Raw genomic sequence first — 18,203 nt, forward strand, 5'->3', positions numbered from 1 at the left:
GAAGTTATTTGTCTTTTTCATTTTGACACTTTCTTCTTAAGGTGAAAAGCAGTGTTGAGTAAAACCATACTATGCTGTACCATGAATCAAGGCAGTGGCACCAGACTGCACTAGTAATCATTGTATTCTTTACCACCATCCACACACAGTTTTCTGTGTGTGTGTGTGTGTGTGTGTGTGTGTGTGTGTGTGTGTGTGTTTGAAGGTGGTTTCACTTAGGACAAAGCAGTGAAAATACTAGCATGTTTATTAAATCTCAACCTTTGAGCACAATTTTTAATGGTAAAACGGAAAGTTCTCTTTAAAATTTTCTCCTGCTAAAGTACCATTGGTTTTCTTGAGAAAATCACTTGTGCAGTTATTTGAGATGCTAGTTGCACTAGCTACTTTTTTCTTGGAATACCATTTTTACTTGAAGAATAACTAGTGGAGAAACTATAGAGTTATTCACACTTGACAGTTTCTCAGAAATGAATAAAGTGAGCCCATCACTTCCATGCAAAAAAACTGTTTTTGCCAATGATAAACTTTGAGCTTTTAAGTGAAAATTAGATTTTGGGAACATTTGGATTTATTATAAGCATCAGAAATGATATTAAGTGGGGTTTTTTCAGATATTGTATAATGAAATATGACAACATCTGGAATAGCTGCATAACTCAGTGAACTAGTATCTTCCAATTGAACAGTGTGTGAGTTCACAAAATCTTCCATAGGTACCCATTCCAAGTACAGCACAGTGTATTGAATTTAAATGTAATACAGTTTTTTAAAATCACTGATATGGTTTCAGATTCCATAATACAATTAACCTTTAAAAAATTAACCACTTGTTGAATTTTAGTCGAGTATCAAAGAATATCCTCAGTTATCTGAAATGGTTACTAAGATGCCCCTCCCTTTTCCAACTGCCCATTCGTGTAAGGCTGATTCCCCACCCCTGTCCCAACCAGAGTTCAGCCAAAACAACATATGGCAACAGATTGGATGCAGAAGCAGATGTGAGAATCAGACTATCTTCTATTTAAGACAGATGTTAGAGATGTTTGCAAAAAATGTAAAGGAACACTCCTTATCTCAGAGTATTTCTGTTATTTCTTTGGAAAATAGTTACTTTCCTTTAAAATTTTTTTTTATGTTCACAGGCAATGGTTTTATTATGTTCTAATGAATTTGTGAATAAATACTTTTATTTCAAACTAGAGGCCCGGTGCACGAAATTTGTGCATTGAGGGCGGTGGTGGTGGTGGTGGTGGTGGTTCCCCCTCTGCCTGGCCTGCACCCTCTCGCAGTCCAGGAGCCCTTGGGGGATATCCCGGAGGTGGGAGCGCTACTGCTCTTGCCAGCCGTGAACCCAGCTCAGGGCTTCTGGCTGAATGGCGCACCCCCTGTGGGAGCGCACTGACCATCAGGAAGCAGCCCCTGGTGGTCAGTGCATGTCATAGCGACTGGTTGTTCTGCTGTTCAGTTGATTTGCATATTAGCCTTTTATTATATAGGATGTAATAAATATACTTCTAACCCAAAAGAACAAAAGCTTTTCGGGGGTCTTCTATTTTAAGGGTGTAAATGGTCTCAAGACCAAACATTTTGCAAAGTGCTGGTCTAGGGCAGTGTCTGTGCAGAGTTGGAATAGTAGTTGCTTGGCCTGTGGGGTGGACAAGAATGCTTTCATTGTATAGCTGGAAGGCTGACACATAGAACGTTACAGAACAGTACTCTCTCTGTTTCAGTTTGGCATGATTTTTAACAGGATATGTGTTATAAGCACTTGCTGGTATAGCAGCTAGAAATAGATACTTAGTTTTAGAGCAGTTTCTAAAATCCAGCATGGTTCTAAAAGTCTTTGGGTGTAGAATATAATTTTATATATGTGAGAAATTTCTGGTAGCTCTTTGTGTCTGTTTATTAAGGGTTGGGGGAATGTAAAGACTTAGTGGTTTTTGTAATGACCACATAAAACTTTCCAGCTGAACAGCTGACCTGTACTAATACATCACTTAGCAAAGTGTTCACGTCTGTGTTAGTACATTTGGCTAACCTGATTTTGGCATGTCTAAATGCATGTCTTTAGTTTCTTCTTGCATTTTAGTAAGAATTCCTTTATTTCAGAGTGTAGTGTCGTTCCTGTTTTTGTTGTGCATTTGGAGTGTCTGGAAACAAACCTCAGTAGGAGAGCCTGAGAGAAGACATACTGTTGTTGATGCTTTGTGTAGGTAGGGAGAGGCTGTGAAATAAAGATCGCTGGGCTTTGATTTTCTAAAATTGGCCAGACTATCCACCCTTTTTTGTGGGAATACCTTTCCCTTCCTGCTTACCTTCTTCTAGTGTTACCCTAGAGCCCAGACCTATTTCCTGTAGTTAAATGCTAGGATCTCTGTTTACTTCTGAAGTGCTGATGAATCTTCAATTTTTTTGTCTGGGCAAAGAGAAGAAGAGAGAGAGGTAGAGGCAAGAACCTCTTCCTCACTATCATCATTAGCAATGAAAACCTTTAGACATTTTTTAAATAGCTGTATGCTTGTTTTTATGGGCTTGTGGAGTAGTTAAAAAGTGAGTGTACTTCAGGAGACCAAGGGTATAAACAAATATAGGACAAACCAGTTTATTTGGTAAAGAAAAAAAGAGCTAATGGGTTGGACCCTAAGACTGGCCACATTTCAAAAAAAGTTACCCAAGAGAAAAATTTTCTCGGGGTTGATTAAACCAACCAGAGACTCTAACCGTATAATGGCTCAGCTTTATCTGTCTCTGCTGGTGTAATGTAGGTTTTACATAAGTCACTTTTAAGTCTGTAAATATTGGGTGATTAAAAGAAGAAAATTAATTACTGTTTTCAGTAGCCTGGGAACAGTGTCGTCTTTGTCAGTGCTAATGACATGCCAGTGATCAGCCAAATGAAAGACAGTTATCTGTGAAAGGATATTTCTGGCAATATCTTTATTTTTGGAAGAAAAACACAATGCAAAAAACTAGAATCTTGAAGATAAGAGCTAGTTGGGCGTCCATGTTCTTCTAGGCCAGTGATGGCCAACCTTTTGAGCTTGGCGTGTCAGCATTTTAAAAAACCCTCACTTAACTCTGGTGCCGTGTCACATATAGAAATTTTTTGATATTTGCAACCATAGTAAAACAAAGACTTATATTTTTGATATTTATTTTATATATTTAAATGCCATTTAACAAAGAAAGATCAACCAAAAAAATGAGTTCACATGTTACCTCTGACACGCATGTCATAGGTTCGCCATCACTGATCTAGGCCAACAGAGGATTTTCTAGAGACTAGAAAGATAGCAAGACTTGCCCTGGGAAGATCAACTGCCTAGTCCTATCTAATAAAAGAGAAACATGGTAATTGGCGTACGACCGCTACCCTTCCCATTGGCTAATCAGGGTGATATGCAAATTAACTGCCAGCCAAGATGGCGGCCGGCAGCCAGGCAGCTTGAAACTAACATGAGGCTTGCTTGCTTCAGTGACGGAGGACTCCAGTTCCCTGCCGGCCGCTGCAGGCCTCTGAGCTGGCAGTTTGAAACATAGTTACAAAAATAGAAGCTAAACAAAACCCCAAAAACCAGCTTTCAGCTAGCCGGGATCTCAGACCTGGAGTTGATACAGAGTTTCAATTGTAGAACCTAAACAAACCAGATACCTGCTTTCAGGAGCGGAGGCCTAAGAGCTGAAGCCTCAGAGCTAAAGCTGGCTCAGAATAAAAAAGAAAAAAGAAAAAAAGGAGCAGTTGGGAGCTTCAGTCCCATCCTGAAAACAGCCCTCAGCCCCTCACCCAGACTGGCCAGGCACCCCAGTGGGGACCCCCACCCTGAAGGGTGTGTGACCAGCTGCAAACAGCCATCATCCCCTCATCCAGGCTGGCCAGGCACCCCAGTGGGGACCCCCACCCTGATCCGGGACACCCTTCAGGGCAAACCAGCCAGCCCCCACCCATGCACCAGGCCTCTATTCTATATAGTAAAAGGGTAATATGCCTCCCAGCACCGGGATCAGCGGAGCCCCGAGTTCTCCCGGCACCGGGATCAGCATGACAGGGGGCAGTGCCCAAACACCCTGATCGCCTTGTGGCTCTGTGTGTGACGGGGCAGGGCCACAACCTCCCTATCCACCCTGCTCTGTTCCTGACAGGGGAAGGCCTCCCAACCCCCTGATCGGCCCTGCTCTGTGCCTGACAGGGGGGAGCTCCCCAACCTCCTGATCGCCCTGCGGCTCTGTGTGTGACAGGGTGTGGCGCCCCAACCACCCCACCCCACGGGCCCTGCTCTGTGTGTGATGGGGTAGAGCCATAACCTCTCCATCGGCCCTGCCCTGAGTGTGACAGTGGCGGCACCCCAACCCCCTGATCAGCCCTGCTCTGTGGGTGATAGAGGGCGGCGCCCCAACCCCCCCACCCCACGGGCCCTGCTCTGTGTGTGATGGGGTAGAGCCATAACCTCTCCATCGGCCCTGCCCTGAGTGTGACAGTGGCGGCGCCCCAACCCCCTGATCGGCCCTGCTCTGTGGGTGATATAGGGCGGCGCCCCAACCCCCTGATGGGCCCTGCTCTGTGCATGACGGGGGAGCTCCCCAACCTCCTGATGGGCCCTGCTCTGTGCGTGACAAGGGGGAGCTCCCCAACCCCCTGATTGGCCCTGCTCTGTGCGTGACAGGGGGTGGCGCCGCAACCTCCCCATCGACCCTGCCTTGAGTGTGACAGGGGGCGGTGCCCCAACCCCCCAATCGGCCCTACCCGGAGCGTGACTGAGGGTGGCATCGCAACCTCCCAATCCGCCCTGCTCTGTGCATGACAGGGGGCGGCGCCCCAACTCCCCAATCGGCCCTGCTCTGAGCCCGACCAGGGGCTGCACCTAGGGATTGGGCCTGCCCTCTGCCACCTGGGAGCAGGCCTAAGCCAGCAGGTCGTTATCTCCCGAGGGGTCCCAGACTGCGAGAGGGCACAGGCCGGGCTGAGGGACTCCCCCCCCCCTCCCCCCGAGTGCACAAATTTTTGTGCACCGGGCCTCTAGTTATAGTATAATTAAAGATAGAACCAAAGCCCTGGCTGTTGTGGCTCAGTTGGTTGGGCATCAACTAGTGCACTGAAAGGTTGTGGGTTCAATTCCTGGTCAGGGCACAAGCCCAAGTTTTGGGCTCGTTTTCCTCTTCCTCCCTCTCGCTTCGAAGCTCTTTCTCTCTAAAAATGAATAAAAAATATTGAAAAGAAAAATAAGAAAAGATAAGAATCAGAGCCTCCTGACTCCATTTATCATCCAGTTTGGGGCAGATGATGAAGTCATTTTGGGAGACTCTGGAATTAGGCTTTCTATGTTCAGAACTGTACCTCGCTCCTCATGTCAAAAATGGTGATAATCACACAGTCCACAAATCCCCAAACCAACAACTCTGCAAACTCAGTGTTCCTGTCATTCATTTGGAAGCAAATGTGACATAAACTGATATGAGGCTATTTATAATCTTTGTTTATCATCCTTAGTGGGACTATTCATATGTTTCACTGCAGAAATACTATTATTTGATTATAAAGTACCACTCCAGGCCACAATAGGGGTATTTTCTTTGTAAAATCCAAAAAATTCTGAAACATCTATGTGCCATACCAGCACAGCCAAGGGTGAACCTGAAGAGGGGCGGAGGATTGAAGAAAAGACAGACGAGAGAATACAGCTGGGGCTTGGTGGATCGCCCGTGCCTGGATGAGGACACAGAAGACCCAGCCTGCAGGCCGATGCTTTATTTTATAGTCTGATTAAAACAAGGGTAGATGAACATGTATACAAATGTTCTTGTTTTGGCAACACTTGCTGCACCTCCCACAGCCCATTAGCTACTTGGGAAGGAATTAGGGGGGGCTACAAGTAAAAGGGCACTAGAAATGTTCCTATCTTCACTAAATCTTTTGTTGTTGTGAATCCTCACCCAAAGATGTTTTCCCATTGATTTTTAGAGAGAGTGGAAGGGAGAGGGAGTGACACAGAGAGAGACATTGGTGTGAGAGAGACACATAATTGGTTGCCTCCCGCATGTGCCCTGACCAGGGCCTGGGATTGAGCCTGCAACCTAGGTACGTGCCCTTGACCAGAATTGAACCTGGGACCCTTCAGTCCAAGGGCCGACACTCTATCCACTGAGCCAAATCAGATAGGACCTAAGTCTTAAATTGACTAAAAAGAGAGGTATGAACAAAGGCATCCATTTGTTTCTATTGAGTTTAGGAACCACAGTCTACCCTCCTAATTCAGAAGGGTGAGTTAGATGAAAAAGTGAGAAACATTGGAAGATAGGCTATTAATACAGACTTGAGAATTGCTAGACATTGTTGATGTGGTTAAAAGTTGTGTTCATTGAACCTAGAATATTTTTATTAAAAAGAAAAAAGAGTGTATTCTATATTGTTAAGTTTTTCATGTCTTAATAGCAAAAGGCCAGTAACATAAAGCAGTAGAAAAGAATAGCTCCTGATACACGTTTAGCTTAAAAAAGAGCAAGTTATAGAAGAACAGGTGTGCTTTGTTTTTGTAGTGTGCATGCATTCTGTACACACAGTTTATATGGAAGGATGCATATACCAATTGTAAACAGTGTCTACAACCAGGGAATGGGCGTGCAGAGAGAGGAGGGAGGAGGCCCTTGTACTTCCACTTTGTATATTTACTGGTATTTGAATTTTTTTTTTTACAATGAACAATTATTTTTGGAATTTTTTTAAAAGGAAAACTGATAGTATTTTAAAATCAAAATTAATTTTAATCCATGTTCTGTATTTTCTAAGAAGTAACTTTTTTTATATAAAAGCTTTTTTTAAAAAATGTTTTATTGATTTTTTTACAGTGAGGAAGGGAGAGGGATAAAGAGTTAGAAACATCGATGAGAGAGAAACATCAATCAGCTGCCTCCTGCACATCCCCAAATGTGCAGGATGTGCCCTCAACCAAGGTACATGCCCTTGACTGGAATCGAACCTGGGACCCTTGAGTCCGCAGGCCGACGCTCTATCCACTGAACCAAACCGGTTAGGGCTAAAAAAGCTTTTTATAAAACTTCTGTAAGGGTAGTTAGAATTGAAAACATATGAAATTTCAAATAATACCATGAAATAAGTTGTAACTTCTAATTATGTGCTAGTTGGCACAGTTTACATTAGGAGTCAATTTTGACCAGATTTTCTTGTGTAGATTTATTTGAAAAAGAAAACAAAACCAAAAAACTGTTTCGTCAATAAACAACCATTAAGCATGAGAGTGTTTTTTTTATCTGAAACATGCGTTTAGTTCTGCAGTGGGCACCATGCTTACCGCCAGCCAGGATATAGAGACCTGACCTGGTGGCCCTTAAGCAGCCTCTTCGTAAGGTGTTTGTACATGGGCAGCCCTCACCTTGAAAAACAGACTGAAGAAAGTCAGTGACTCTAAGATGGTCAGTCACAGACTAGAACACAGCACAGGACTGTGAAGTAGAAGGAGCTTGTTTCAAAAAAATTCAGCTCAGACTTTCAGAAGTCTTAAGCGACGAGTGTCCAGGGTCTCCACTGATTTGAGCGATGTTGCATACGCAATAAACACTAGTATCAGACCTTAAGACACTGAGCTTGGGAGGGTAATGACAAATGCTTCAGAATACAAAGGGTACCAAAAAGCCAAGTCATTCAAGTAAAACACCAGCAAAGTTCCTCAGGGGGAAAAAAGCTGCTTATATTTCTATAGCTCTGGAGTCTGGAAAAAAATTTTAATTGCTTTTCAAAATGCCTACTGGCCCTTAATCATAAGAATAGCTGCTCAATCTTAAATTAATTTTTAATTACATCAGAAGATTAAATATTGCAAATGAAAACCATATTGAGATACCAATTTTCATCTGTCAGGTTGGTAAAAATTCAAAAGTTAGACAATGCTTACTGTTGAGAAGACAAGAAAGAAAAGAAGAGAAAAGAGAAGAGAAGAAGGAAAGAAGAAAAGAAAAAAGAGAAGAAAAGAGAAAAGACTCTTATCCATTACTGGTGAGAGTGCAAAATGATTTAACTTCTCTGGAGGGCAGTTGGGTAACATCTGTCAAAGTGCATTTCCTTTTCAATCCAGATCTCAATTTTAGGAACTTTATTCTACACAGATATGTCATTTCATTGTGTGTGCAGTGCAGGTAAATTTACAAGTCTCTATTAATAAAGAATTGTTTGTAAAGGAATTTTTGGATACCACAATGCCCATTTAAAAGGGATTTGTTTTAAAAGAAAAGCGTAGTGTATCCACACAACGGAATATAATGGGGATGTATAAAGAAAAAGAAGAAAAAGTTCTCCACATATGGATACAGGAAGGTCTCTAGGCTATACTGTAAAAGACGGGTGGGGGAGTACAAAGCTGTGTATTTAAATATGTGTGTGGGGGGGTTTTTATTTTTTAGAGAGAGAGGAAAGGAGAAACATCTATCAGTTGCCTTCCATATGCACTCCAACTGGGGACTGAACCCACAACCTGACCATGTGCCCTGACCAGGAATCGAATTTGCAACCTTTGGTGCATGGGACAGTGCACAACCAACTGAGCCACACTGGCCAAGGCCAGAGCTGTGTATTTAATATTTTGCTATTTGTATAAGACATGGTGAGAATGCTCTAAAGAAACTAATAAAAGTGATTATTGCCCAGCCAGTGTGGCTCAGTGGTTGAGCATCATCCCATGAAGCAGGAGGTCATGGTTTGATTCCCAGTCAGGGCACATGCCCGGGTTTTGGGCTCAAGCCCCCGGAGGGGGCATGCAGGAGGCAGCCAATTGATGATTCTGTCTCATCATTGATGTTTCTCTCTCACTCCCTTCTCTGAAATCAATAAAAACTTTTTTTAAAGTGATTATCTAGAGATAATCCAGTCTGACCCTCATCACTTCACTAAGACTATTTTTGCTAAGGTCACCAGTGACATGCACATTAAATAAATCCAGTGGACACTGCAGTTTTCATCTTGACCTCTCAGCAGTCTTTGTCACAGGTGACCTCTCCTTCCTACTACAAACAATGAATGCTGAGTACGTACAGTGTTCAGCTCTCCATATGAATTATTCATTTAATTCTTTAACAGCTCTTTAAAATAGGTTGTTGTCATTATCCCATTGTACAGATGAAGCTGGACCTTAGAGAGGTTAAGTAACTAGTTCCATCTTAGTAGGGGGTAGATCAAGGGTTTAAATTCAGACACCATCCAATCCTGCTGCCTCTTTGAAACTCTCTCATCCTGTGATCCTGGGTTTTCTTCCTCTTTCTCTGTTTCTCTTTGGATTTCTTTGCAGCTCCTTCTTGTGCCTGGTCTTTAGGTTTTGGAGGTTTCTTAGGGTTTTATCTTGGATCCTCTTCTCACTGCTGCTAGGCAGTCTTTCCACACCATGGCTTCAGTTACCACATAGAAGGTGAGGAGCTCCCAATATATATTTTATAGCTTAGGGCAGCTTCTGGTCTGTAGACCCAGATATCCAACCATCGCAACCATCTAAAACCCAATTTTTAACCTGCTCCTCCTATGCTGCCTTTTTTTGCTAAATGGTACAAGCCGTCCACCCGCGGCTCAGCAGAAACCTGGGAACCTTCCTCGTCCAGTTAACCATCACCAAGTCCTGTGTGTGTCTCTGTCATCTTCCCTAAGGAGAGCAGCCTCCGCAGTTCTACTCACACTTTCTCGTCGTGTCCTGCACTGTCTTCTCCCTTTCACAACATTTCCCATGATTATATTCACTTGCTTTGTGAACGTTTGGTTTTTTAATTCCTCAGCCTGAAATTTATTTTTTATTCCTTTAGAAAAGACATTCAGGGAGAAACCAAGACAATCTTATTTGTTACTATATCCCCAGTGGCTAGCAGAGTGTCTGTTTGGCACAGAGGCATCATTAAATATTTGCTTAAATGAAAAAGAAACAGAAATTTATTTAGGAAAACCCCTAACAAAACAAGAATGGGTAGTGGGAGGGTGAACTCCTAGAGACAGACTTACAAGCAAGGTTTCTGAGAGTCGAGCCCTGGAAGGGAGCTAAGGAATTGGCCGTAGGATTGAGAGAAGTAGGGGAGTTGGGGGTGTGGAATTGCAGGACCCAAACTGTCATTACATGTGGGAGGTAAGATCAGGGGTGGCAACAGTGCAACAAACTGCCCTAACCGCTTTGGCTCAGTGGATAGAACATAGGCCTGTGGACAAAAGGTCCTGGGTTCAAATCCAGTCTGGGGCACGTACTTCAATTGTAGGCTTCTCCCTGGTCAGGGCGTGTGGAGGAGGCAACCAATCAATGTGTTTCTCTCACATCGATATTTCTCTCTGTCTTTCCCTTTCTCCTCCACTCTTTCTAAAAATCAGTGGAAAAATATCCTTGGGTGAGGATTAAAAAAAGAATGCAACAGATTTCCAGCTTTGACAGCTGAGGGGATCATGTTACCGTTCCTTGAGGGGACCAGGTATGAAAATAGGAAGAATGACTTTAGTTTTGGACCTGTTAACTTTGAAGAACTTCCCGTGGGACTCCGAAATGGAGAGAACCAGTAGGCAGTTATAAAAATGGAAATAGACCCCAGTGAGGCTGGGATGGCCCCGGTGAGGTCGAGACAGCCCCAGTGAGGTTGGGATGGCCCCGGTGAGCCAGAAACGGCCCCGGTGAGGTCGGGACGGCCCCGTGAGGTCGAGATGGCCCTGGTGAGGCCAAGACGGCCCCGGTGAGGTTGGGATGGCCCCAGTGAGGTTGGGACAGCCCTGGTGAGATTGAAACGGATAATAAAGACCAATATAAACTGATGAACAAAAATAGATGCAGAGGCAGAGCAGCACTGAACACTGTCAAACTACAGTGGGAAGCCTGGGGAGGGCTTGGGGAGGGGAGGTTAAGAGATCAACCGAAGGACTTACATGCATGCATATAAGAATAACCAATGGACACAAGACACTGGGGGTAGGGGCGGCCGGGGGAATGTCAAGGGGGGAAAAAGGAGACATATGTAATACTCTTTGTAATACTGTAAGAAATAAAAATTATTTTTAAAAAAATGGAAATAGAATTTGGGAGAGAGATACAGGCCTTACCTCATCACCAGTAAAATACTATTGGTAATTCAAGTGTAAACTGATAAAAGTTTACTCACTGAGACTTCATCGTTGGTACAGAATAGGTAGATATTATGGTAATTTTTAAATTAGGTGTGGATAAGATCTACTGTATGTCATACAGAAATGGAATTTTTACATTAATCTTCAATATCTTGAGAATATTAACTAATAATAGCTGTGAAAACTAGCATATCTCATTTTAATGATGTTACTTTGTTCATGCTAATTTATACCTTTTTATATTAAAGATGAAATAACAACTTAGTGAAGTTTGTAGACTGTCAATTGTGTGAGAACTTGCTGCCATGTGATTTAATTTTTTTCTCATTTTTCTAGGGCCTATTCCCTGGTGGATTCCAGTCAAGTGTCTACATTTCTGATTTCCATTCTCCTGATAGTCTACGGTAGTTTCAGGTAAGATGCTCTCAAAGTGAGACTAATCTCAGTGGGAGGTGAGATTAGCACCAAAACTTACTGCTCTGTGAAGAGAAATATGACTGACAGGAACTGAGTTAGAACGGGATAATTCTGATATTTCTTCTTTCATTTGGCTGCTGTTAAAAGACTTCTTGGTTTTACTTACATGATTTTGGAATTTTAATGGAAACATGAATTGCTTAAATTCTGGTTCTGAGAATAATGACTCCCATAAACACACTTATTGAGAAAGTTAAGGAGAAAATCCTTGACAGTGATTTTAGAGTCTCAAAGGGAACAAAGTTTTTCTTAATATAGAGCCATGTGAAATTGCCTATAGTCAACTTTTTTGACCTACACAAATAATTTATGGTTCAGCGTAATTATGGACATTAGTATTTACCAAGTATTTTCTCTGTTGACTTTGGTTGCCCCTCACTGCCCCTCCCTGCCAGTCTGGTCGCCCCCAACTGTCCTCCCCTGCTGGCCTGGTTGCCTCCAACTGTTCCCCCTGCTGGCATGGTCACCCCCAACTCCCCCCCGCTGCTGGGTTGGTCGCCCCTCACGACCCCCCCCCTGCCGGCCTGGTCGCCCCACACAGCCTGCTGTTCAGTCGTTTGGTCATTCCTCACTAATCCCCCTACTGGCCTTGTTGCCCCACTCAGCCTGTTCGGTCGTCCATTCGGTTGTTTCGGATGTGACGATCTCTTAGGCTTTTAGTATATAGGTGGCATTATTTGTTCTTTCATTAGTATATGTGACCTTTCGTTTGGCCTATTTTATATACTGGTTACATTTTTATAGTTTAAATCATTTATATTCTGATTATTTTCACCTAACAAAAATATTTTCCACAATCATCTTCATACTAATTTTTAGTACTAGTAATTTGGTATTTCTTTGCGGTACTGTCTTATTCCACTCTTGTTTGACATGTGGGTTGTTAAGGTAACCATCTTTTTATGTTCTTTTGCTTTGGTTGAATTATACAAGTTAAATATTCAAAACTTGAAATACTTCGGCAGAGAGTATAAACTGGCTTTTAGTATATAGTGCTGTATTGTTTTACAGGCAGGTTATACCAATTTAGGATCATGCATGTTTTAAACAAAATTTATGCTTATAAATGCACCACAGAATTATATCAATGGAAAAGATTTCTCTGGTGAACTTCATTGTCTTACAAATGAGGAAACTGAAGCTCAACAAGATGAGGTAACTTGATAAAGATTACACAACTCATTTGGTGACAGAGTCTGGTTTGGGTCCCAGTTGTTAGGGTGTTGGTCCCACTACATTATGTCTTTTATACTTTAGTAATATATTTCTGCAAAAAAGTAAATTGTGATGCCTTTAATTATACATTTAAATTGCCCTCATTGAATAAGTTTAGAAGTGTTTTCTGAAAAAGATTATATAAACTTGTATTTCTTCTTTAAATATATGATAGAACTCACCAGTGAAGCCATCTGAAGTCTGGCTTTTTGTGGAAAAATTCTTCATTGTTTTTTTCATGCTTTGTTCACTTTTTTTTTTCTTATTATTATTATTAAGTACTGGCAAGGAGCCCTAGCCAGTTTGGCTCAGTGGATAGAGCGTCAGCCTGTGTACTGAAGGGCCCTGGGTTCAGTTCCTGTCATGGGCACGTACCTCAGTTGCAGGCTCCTCTCTGGGTTGCCAGCTCAATCCCCAGTAGGGGTGTGCAGGAGGCAGCCCATCGATGATTCTTTCTCATCATTGATGTTTCCCTCTCTCTCTCTCTCTCTCTCTCTCTCCCCCTCCCTCCCTCCCTCTCTGTCTCCCTCTCCCTCTCTGAAATCAATAAAAATATATTTTTTAAAAGTACTGGTAAGGATGTTTTTCTTTTTGTGGTAAAATAAACATAAAATGAAATTTACCATTTTATTCGTTTTTAAGAATAAAGTTCAGTAGCAGGTACAAGGTTTTAAAAACACATTATTGTCTCTCTTTATTATAACCATTCTGATACTAGGGTGTGGAATGATTTCTCTGTGGCTTCGATTGCATTTCTCTAATAACCGGGATTAGGATGCTGAAAAGCTATTAAGCATCTTTTCATGTGCTTATTGGCCACGTGATTTTTCCAGTTTGTTTCACCTTTTATCCCCCCTCCCCCAAAGTGTTGATAAGGTGTGTTTTTTAAAAAACAACAGCAGCACAGGTTTATAGAGGTATAATGTGCCTACCATTAAGTTCTTCCATATAAAGTATACAATTCAGTGATTTCAGAATATTACTAAATTGTGTAAACATCACCATAATCCAATTTTAGGACATTTTCATCATCCCAAAAGAAATCTTGTACCCATTAGTAGTCATTCCCCTCCCCTCTCCCCCTACTCTAGGTAACCACTAATCTTTAGCTTTGTCTCTCAAGATTTGCTTGTCTTCTTTTTTAACATAGGTGTTTAAAGCAGCAAATTTCCCCCTAAGCACTGCTTGAACCGCATCCTCTAAATGTTATATTTTAATTTCATTCAAGTCAAGATGTTTTCTAACTTTTCCTGGTGATTTTTTTTTCTTTTGACCTATGGTTTTTTAAATTACTTTCCAAATATTTAAGGATATTTCAGAATTCTCTCTGCTGTTGAAAGGAATTTCAACCACCTAATTCAATTTTGTTGTGGTAAGAGACATACTTTTAATGATTTCAATCCTTTTAAATTTGTTGAGGCTTGTTTTAGCATACAATCCATCCAGGAGGCTGTTCATGTGCAGTTGGAAAAATCAGCCTTCGACAGAGTTGAATGCAGTGGATGACATTGTCCGGTTTGTGTTTTAGAAAGGTTGTCTGGGTTGTGTGTGGGAAATAGACTGTTGTGTCACAGGAAACCTGGGAGAGACTGTTGCCCTAGTACAGGCGACAAATGACGATGGCTTTAACTAGGATAATAGTGGCGGATGAGGTGTCAGTAGGTTAGGGATGAGATTGCTGAGGGGATGGATATAGTTGGTATGAGAGAGAAGTCAGGAATGACTCCCAAAGTTTATGGCCTAAACACCTGGATCCAAAGATGGTGCCATTTTTGAGCTGGAAAACTCCATAAGAAAAGCAGATAATAAAATATTGGATAGCCGAAACCAGTTTGGATCAGTGGATGGAGCGTCGGCCTGCGGACTGAAGGGTCCCGGGTTCGATTCTGGTCAGGGGCATGTACCTGGGTTGCAGGCACATCCCCAGTGGGAGATGTGCAGGAGGCAGCTGATCGATGTTTCTGACTCTCTCTCTCCCTTCCTCTCTCTAGAGAATCAATGAAATATATTTTAAAAAAATTAAAATTAAAATAAAATAAAATAAAATATTGGATAAAACATTTGTGAAGTGGACTGCTATGTCCCACCAGGCTTTCACATCTCTGAGTACAGAGGGGAAATGATACCAAGTAACACTAGATTCTAAAAGCCAAAGCACATCCTTGATTTAGGAGTCCTTATGTTTACCATCCCTTTACTGAGCTTTACTAGATTTCCTATATTACTTAAAGCTGACACCCATCTCTCTTTAACCTTCCAGCTGTTCAGAAACAAAATAGCATAATTACTCATTTTATTAGTAAGTTCCCAAAGAGTTTGACAGACCTACAGGAGAGCATTGCGAGAGGGAGAGGGAGAGAAAAATAACTGGGTATATATCCCCGTGACTATAGTTAATAATAATGTGTTATATACTTGAAATCTGCTAAGAAAGTAGATCTTACTAATAAGTGTTCTGACCGCAAACAAAAGGCAACTAAGGGAGGTAGTGGATGTGTTAATTCATTTGATTGTGGTAATTATTTCACATTGTATACATATATAAAGACATTATGTTGTGTACCTTAAATATACAGATACTCCTTGACTTACGATGGGGTTACCTCCTTACAAACCCATCGTAAGTTGAAAATTTCGTATATCAGAAATGAATTGAATACACCTAACCTACTGAACATCGTAGCTCACCTAGCCTGCCTTCAGTGTGCTCAGAGCATTTAAACATTAGCCTGCAGTTAGGCAAAATCATCTAACACAAAGCCTGTTTTGTAGTAAAGCGTTAAATACCTCATGTAATTAAATACTGTACTGAAGGAAAACAGAGTGGTTGGGTGGGCATTTGCCATTAATGCACATAGTTGAATGCGCTGGGCCAGGGTGGCTGCAGCGCTGCTGGGTGACGCGGGCTGACAGCACCAGGCTCACCCCTGTCTTTCTCTTCTGATGAGGCCGGGGAAGAGCCGCCTTCTGCTGAATGTGGTTCACTTGCGCGCGTCGTGAAGTTGAAAATTGTCATGTTGAACCACCATAAAGTTGGAAACCATCTGTACACAATTTTTTGTCAAAAATAATCTTTAAACAAAAATTAAAGATAGTTTCCGGGTTGTGGTTCAGGGAGAAAGATCCCCTAGGTGAGGAGGCGGAGCTGAGGCAGCTAGAGCTAGTAAGTCAGAATACAAAAAAGAAGAAAGCTTACGAAGAGAGAAACTCCGGATCTGCAGAGGGACCCTTTGAGCATTGATCAGTGTGGATTGGTGCTACATGCGAGGAAATGAGCTCAGACTGAGGAAAGAACCATGTGGAAGAACCAAAAGGAAAAGTACCTGTTCCCTCAGCAAGAGTGGAAAAAACTGAGGATGGATATGGCATCGGGAGGAATTCAGAAAGGTCCTGCTTCAGTGGTAGGAGATAATTGCCCTAGACTGAGCACTGCTTCAGACCTGCCTAATAAATATAAAGCAGGACCTGAACAAATTCAACTATTTCCAGGTAACTAACAGCATCCCAGAACAAAGCTTAAGATTTATAGTACTATAAAATTATCAGGCAGCCAATAGGAATATAAAAATATTGAGATGAGGTAAAATTCACCAAGTCTGGCAGACAAGCAAAGATTGCCAGGGAGCAAAGAGAAAGGAAAACATAACCAATAATGAGAATAATCAAACCCAACCCAGAGCTGGCGCAGATGTTAGAATTAACAGAGAAGTACACCAGAACAGGTAGTATAATTATTACATATGTATAAAAAGTTAGCTAGATACTCTAAACTACCCAAATCAAACGTCTGGAAATGAAAATAATATCTCAGATAAATACATTGGATGGGATTAACATCAATTAGTCATTGCAGAAGAAAAGAATCATGAAGTTGAAGATACAACAAAAACTACAAAATGAAATAGAGAAAAAGTGAAAAAAATTGTTAATGAAAAGAACATCCAACAGCAACCTCCAGCAGCCTAATGTATGAGTAACTGGAGTCTCTGAGAGGAAAGGGAAGGGAGGAACAGGAACGAGCTCGAAGGAGGAATGGCCACGCCCTGGCTGGTGGCTCAGTTGGTTGGAGTATGGAACCATTTGGCTGTGGGTTTGGTTTCTGGTCAGGCACATGCCTGGGTTGCGGGTTTCATCCCTGGTCAGGATGAGTCAGAAGGCATCCAGTTGATGTTTTGCTCTCACATTGATGGTTCTCTTTCCCTCTCCTTTCCTCTCTCTCTAAGATCAATTTTAAAAAAGAAAGAATGGCTAAAATTTTTCACACTTGAAGAAAACTATAACCCACAGATCTAAGAAGCCCTACTCCAGGCATAAGAAACAGGAAGAAATTGCTCAAAACCAGTGATAAAATTGAAAACCAAAAAGCAGCCAGCACGGCCGGGGGCAGATATGTTCTGTACATAGGAATAAAAATAAGAATGGACATCTAGTTCCTCATTGAATTCAAGTACAAGCGAGAAGACAGTGGAACAACACCTTTAAAGTACAGAAAGAAAAATTGTCAACATAGAATCCTATAGCAAAAGTATCTTCTAAAAATGAAGACAAGGTAAGATACTTTTAGGTATACAAAACCTGGAAGAATTCATTACCAACTTTCACTACAGGAAATGTTAAAGGATGGACTTAAAGTAGATTAAAAATGGTATCAGTTGGAAATCTGGAGCTACACACACAAAAAATGAAGATCAAGAAATGGTAATTACATTGATAAACATAAAAGGGTTTTTGGGTTTTTTTGACCTAAAATTGTTTAAAAGATAATTGTATAAATAATATATCATGGAGTTTATAGCTTAACATGTAAAATGCCTGGCAATAATAGTACAAAGGTTGGAAAGGGGAAAAATAAATGTAACCACTGTAAGATTTTATACTGTCCATGAAGTAGTATACTATAACTGTGGGTTAGAAATGTATACTATAAACTTTAGCAACCACTAAAATAAAAGAACAAAGAGTTATAGCTAATAAGACAACAAAGAAGATAAAACAGAATCATAAAAATAAAAAATACTGTATTAATCCAAAAGAAGGCAGGTAAAAAAGGGAACCAAAAAAAAAAAAAAAGGACAAATAGAAAACAAATAATAACATGATAATATAATCATAGCAATAATTACATTAAATGAAACTGGCCTAAACACCCCCCAATTAAAAGGTAGGAATTATCAGATTGAATTAAAAAACAAGATCCAATCACTGCTATAGATATAAAGCCAGAAAAAATACTTAGAGTGAAAGATTGAGAAAAGATAACCTTGCTTATACTCATCAAAAGGAAGCTGGAGTGCCTATATTAATATCAGATAAAGCAACTTCCACAGCAAGACATATTACTACAAAGAAGGTTGTTTAATGATAAAGGGATCAATTATGCACCAAGATACAATAATCCTAAATGTTTATACATCTATTAAAATAC

The 18,203-nt window shown here is 41.2% G+C and overlaps 1 protein-coding gene across 1 annotated transcript in view; it reads left to right on the forward strand.

Annotated features, from left to right (window-relative positions):
- The window catches only part of SPPL3 (signal peptide peptidase like 3), a 106,740-nt gene that overhangs the window by 58,397 nt on the left and 30,140 nt on the right, over positions 1-18,203 (forward strand). Inside the window, exon 2 of the mRNA XM_081113442.1 lies at positions 11,423-11,500. Within this exon, the coding sequence (XP_080969568.1) occupies positions 11,423-11,500 (78 nt within the window). The remainder of the gene's footprint in view (positions 1-11,422; positions 11,501-18,203) is intronic.

The sequence above is a fragment of the Myotis nattereri genome (assembly GCF_964212035.1).
Source record: "Myotis nattereri genome assembly, chromosome: 19".
Lineage (NCBI taxonomy): Eukaryota > Metazoa > Chordata > Mammalia > Chiroptera > Vespertilionidae > Myotis > Myotis nattereri.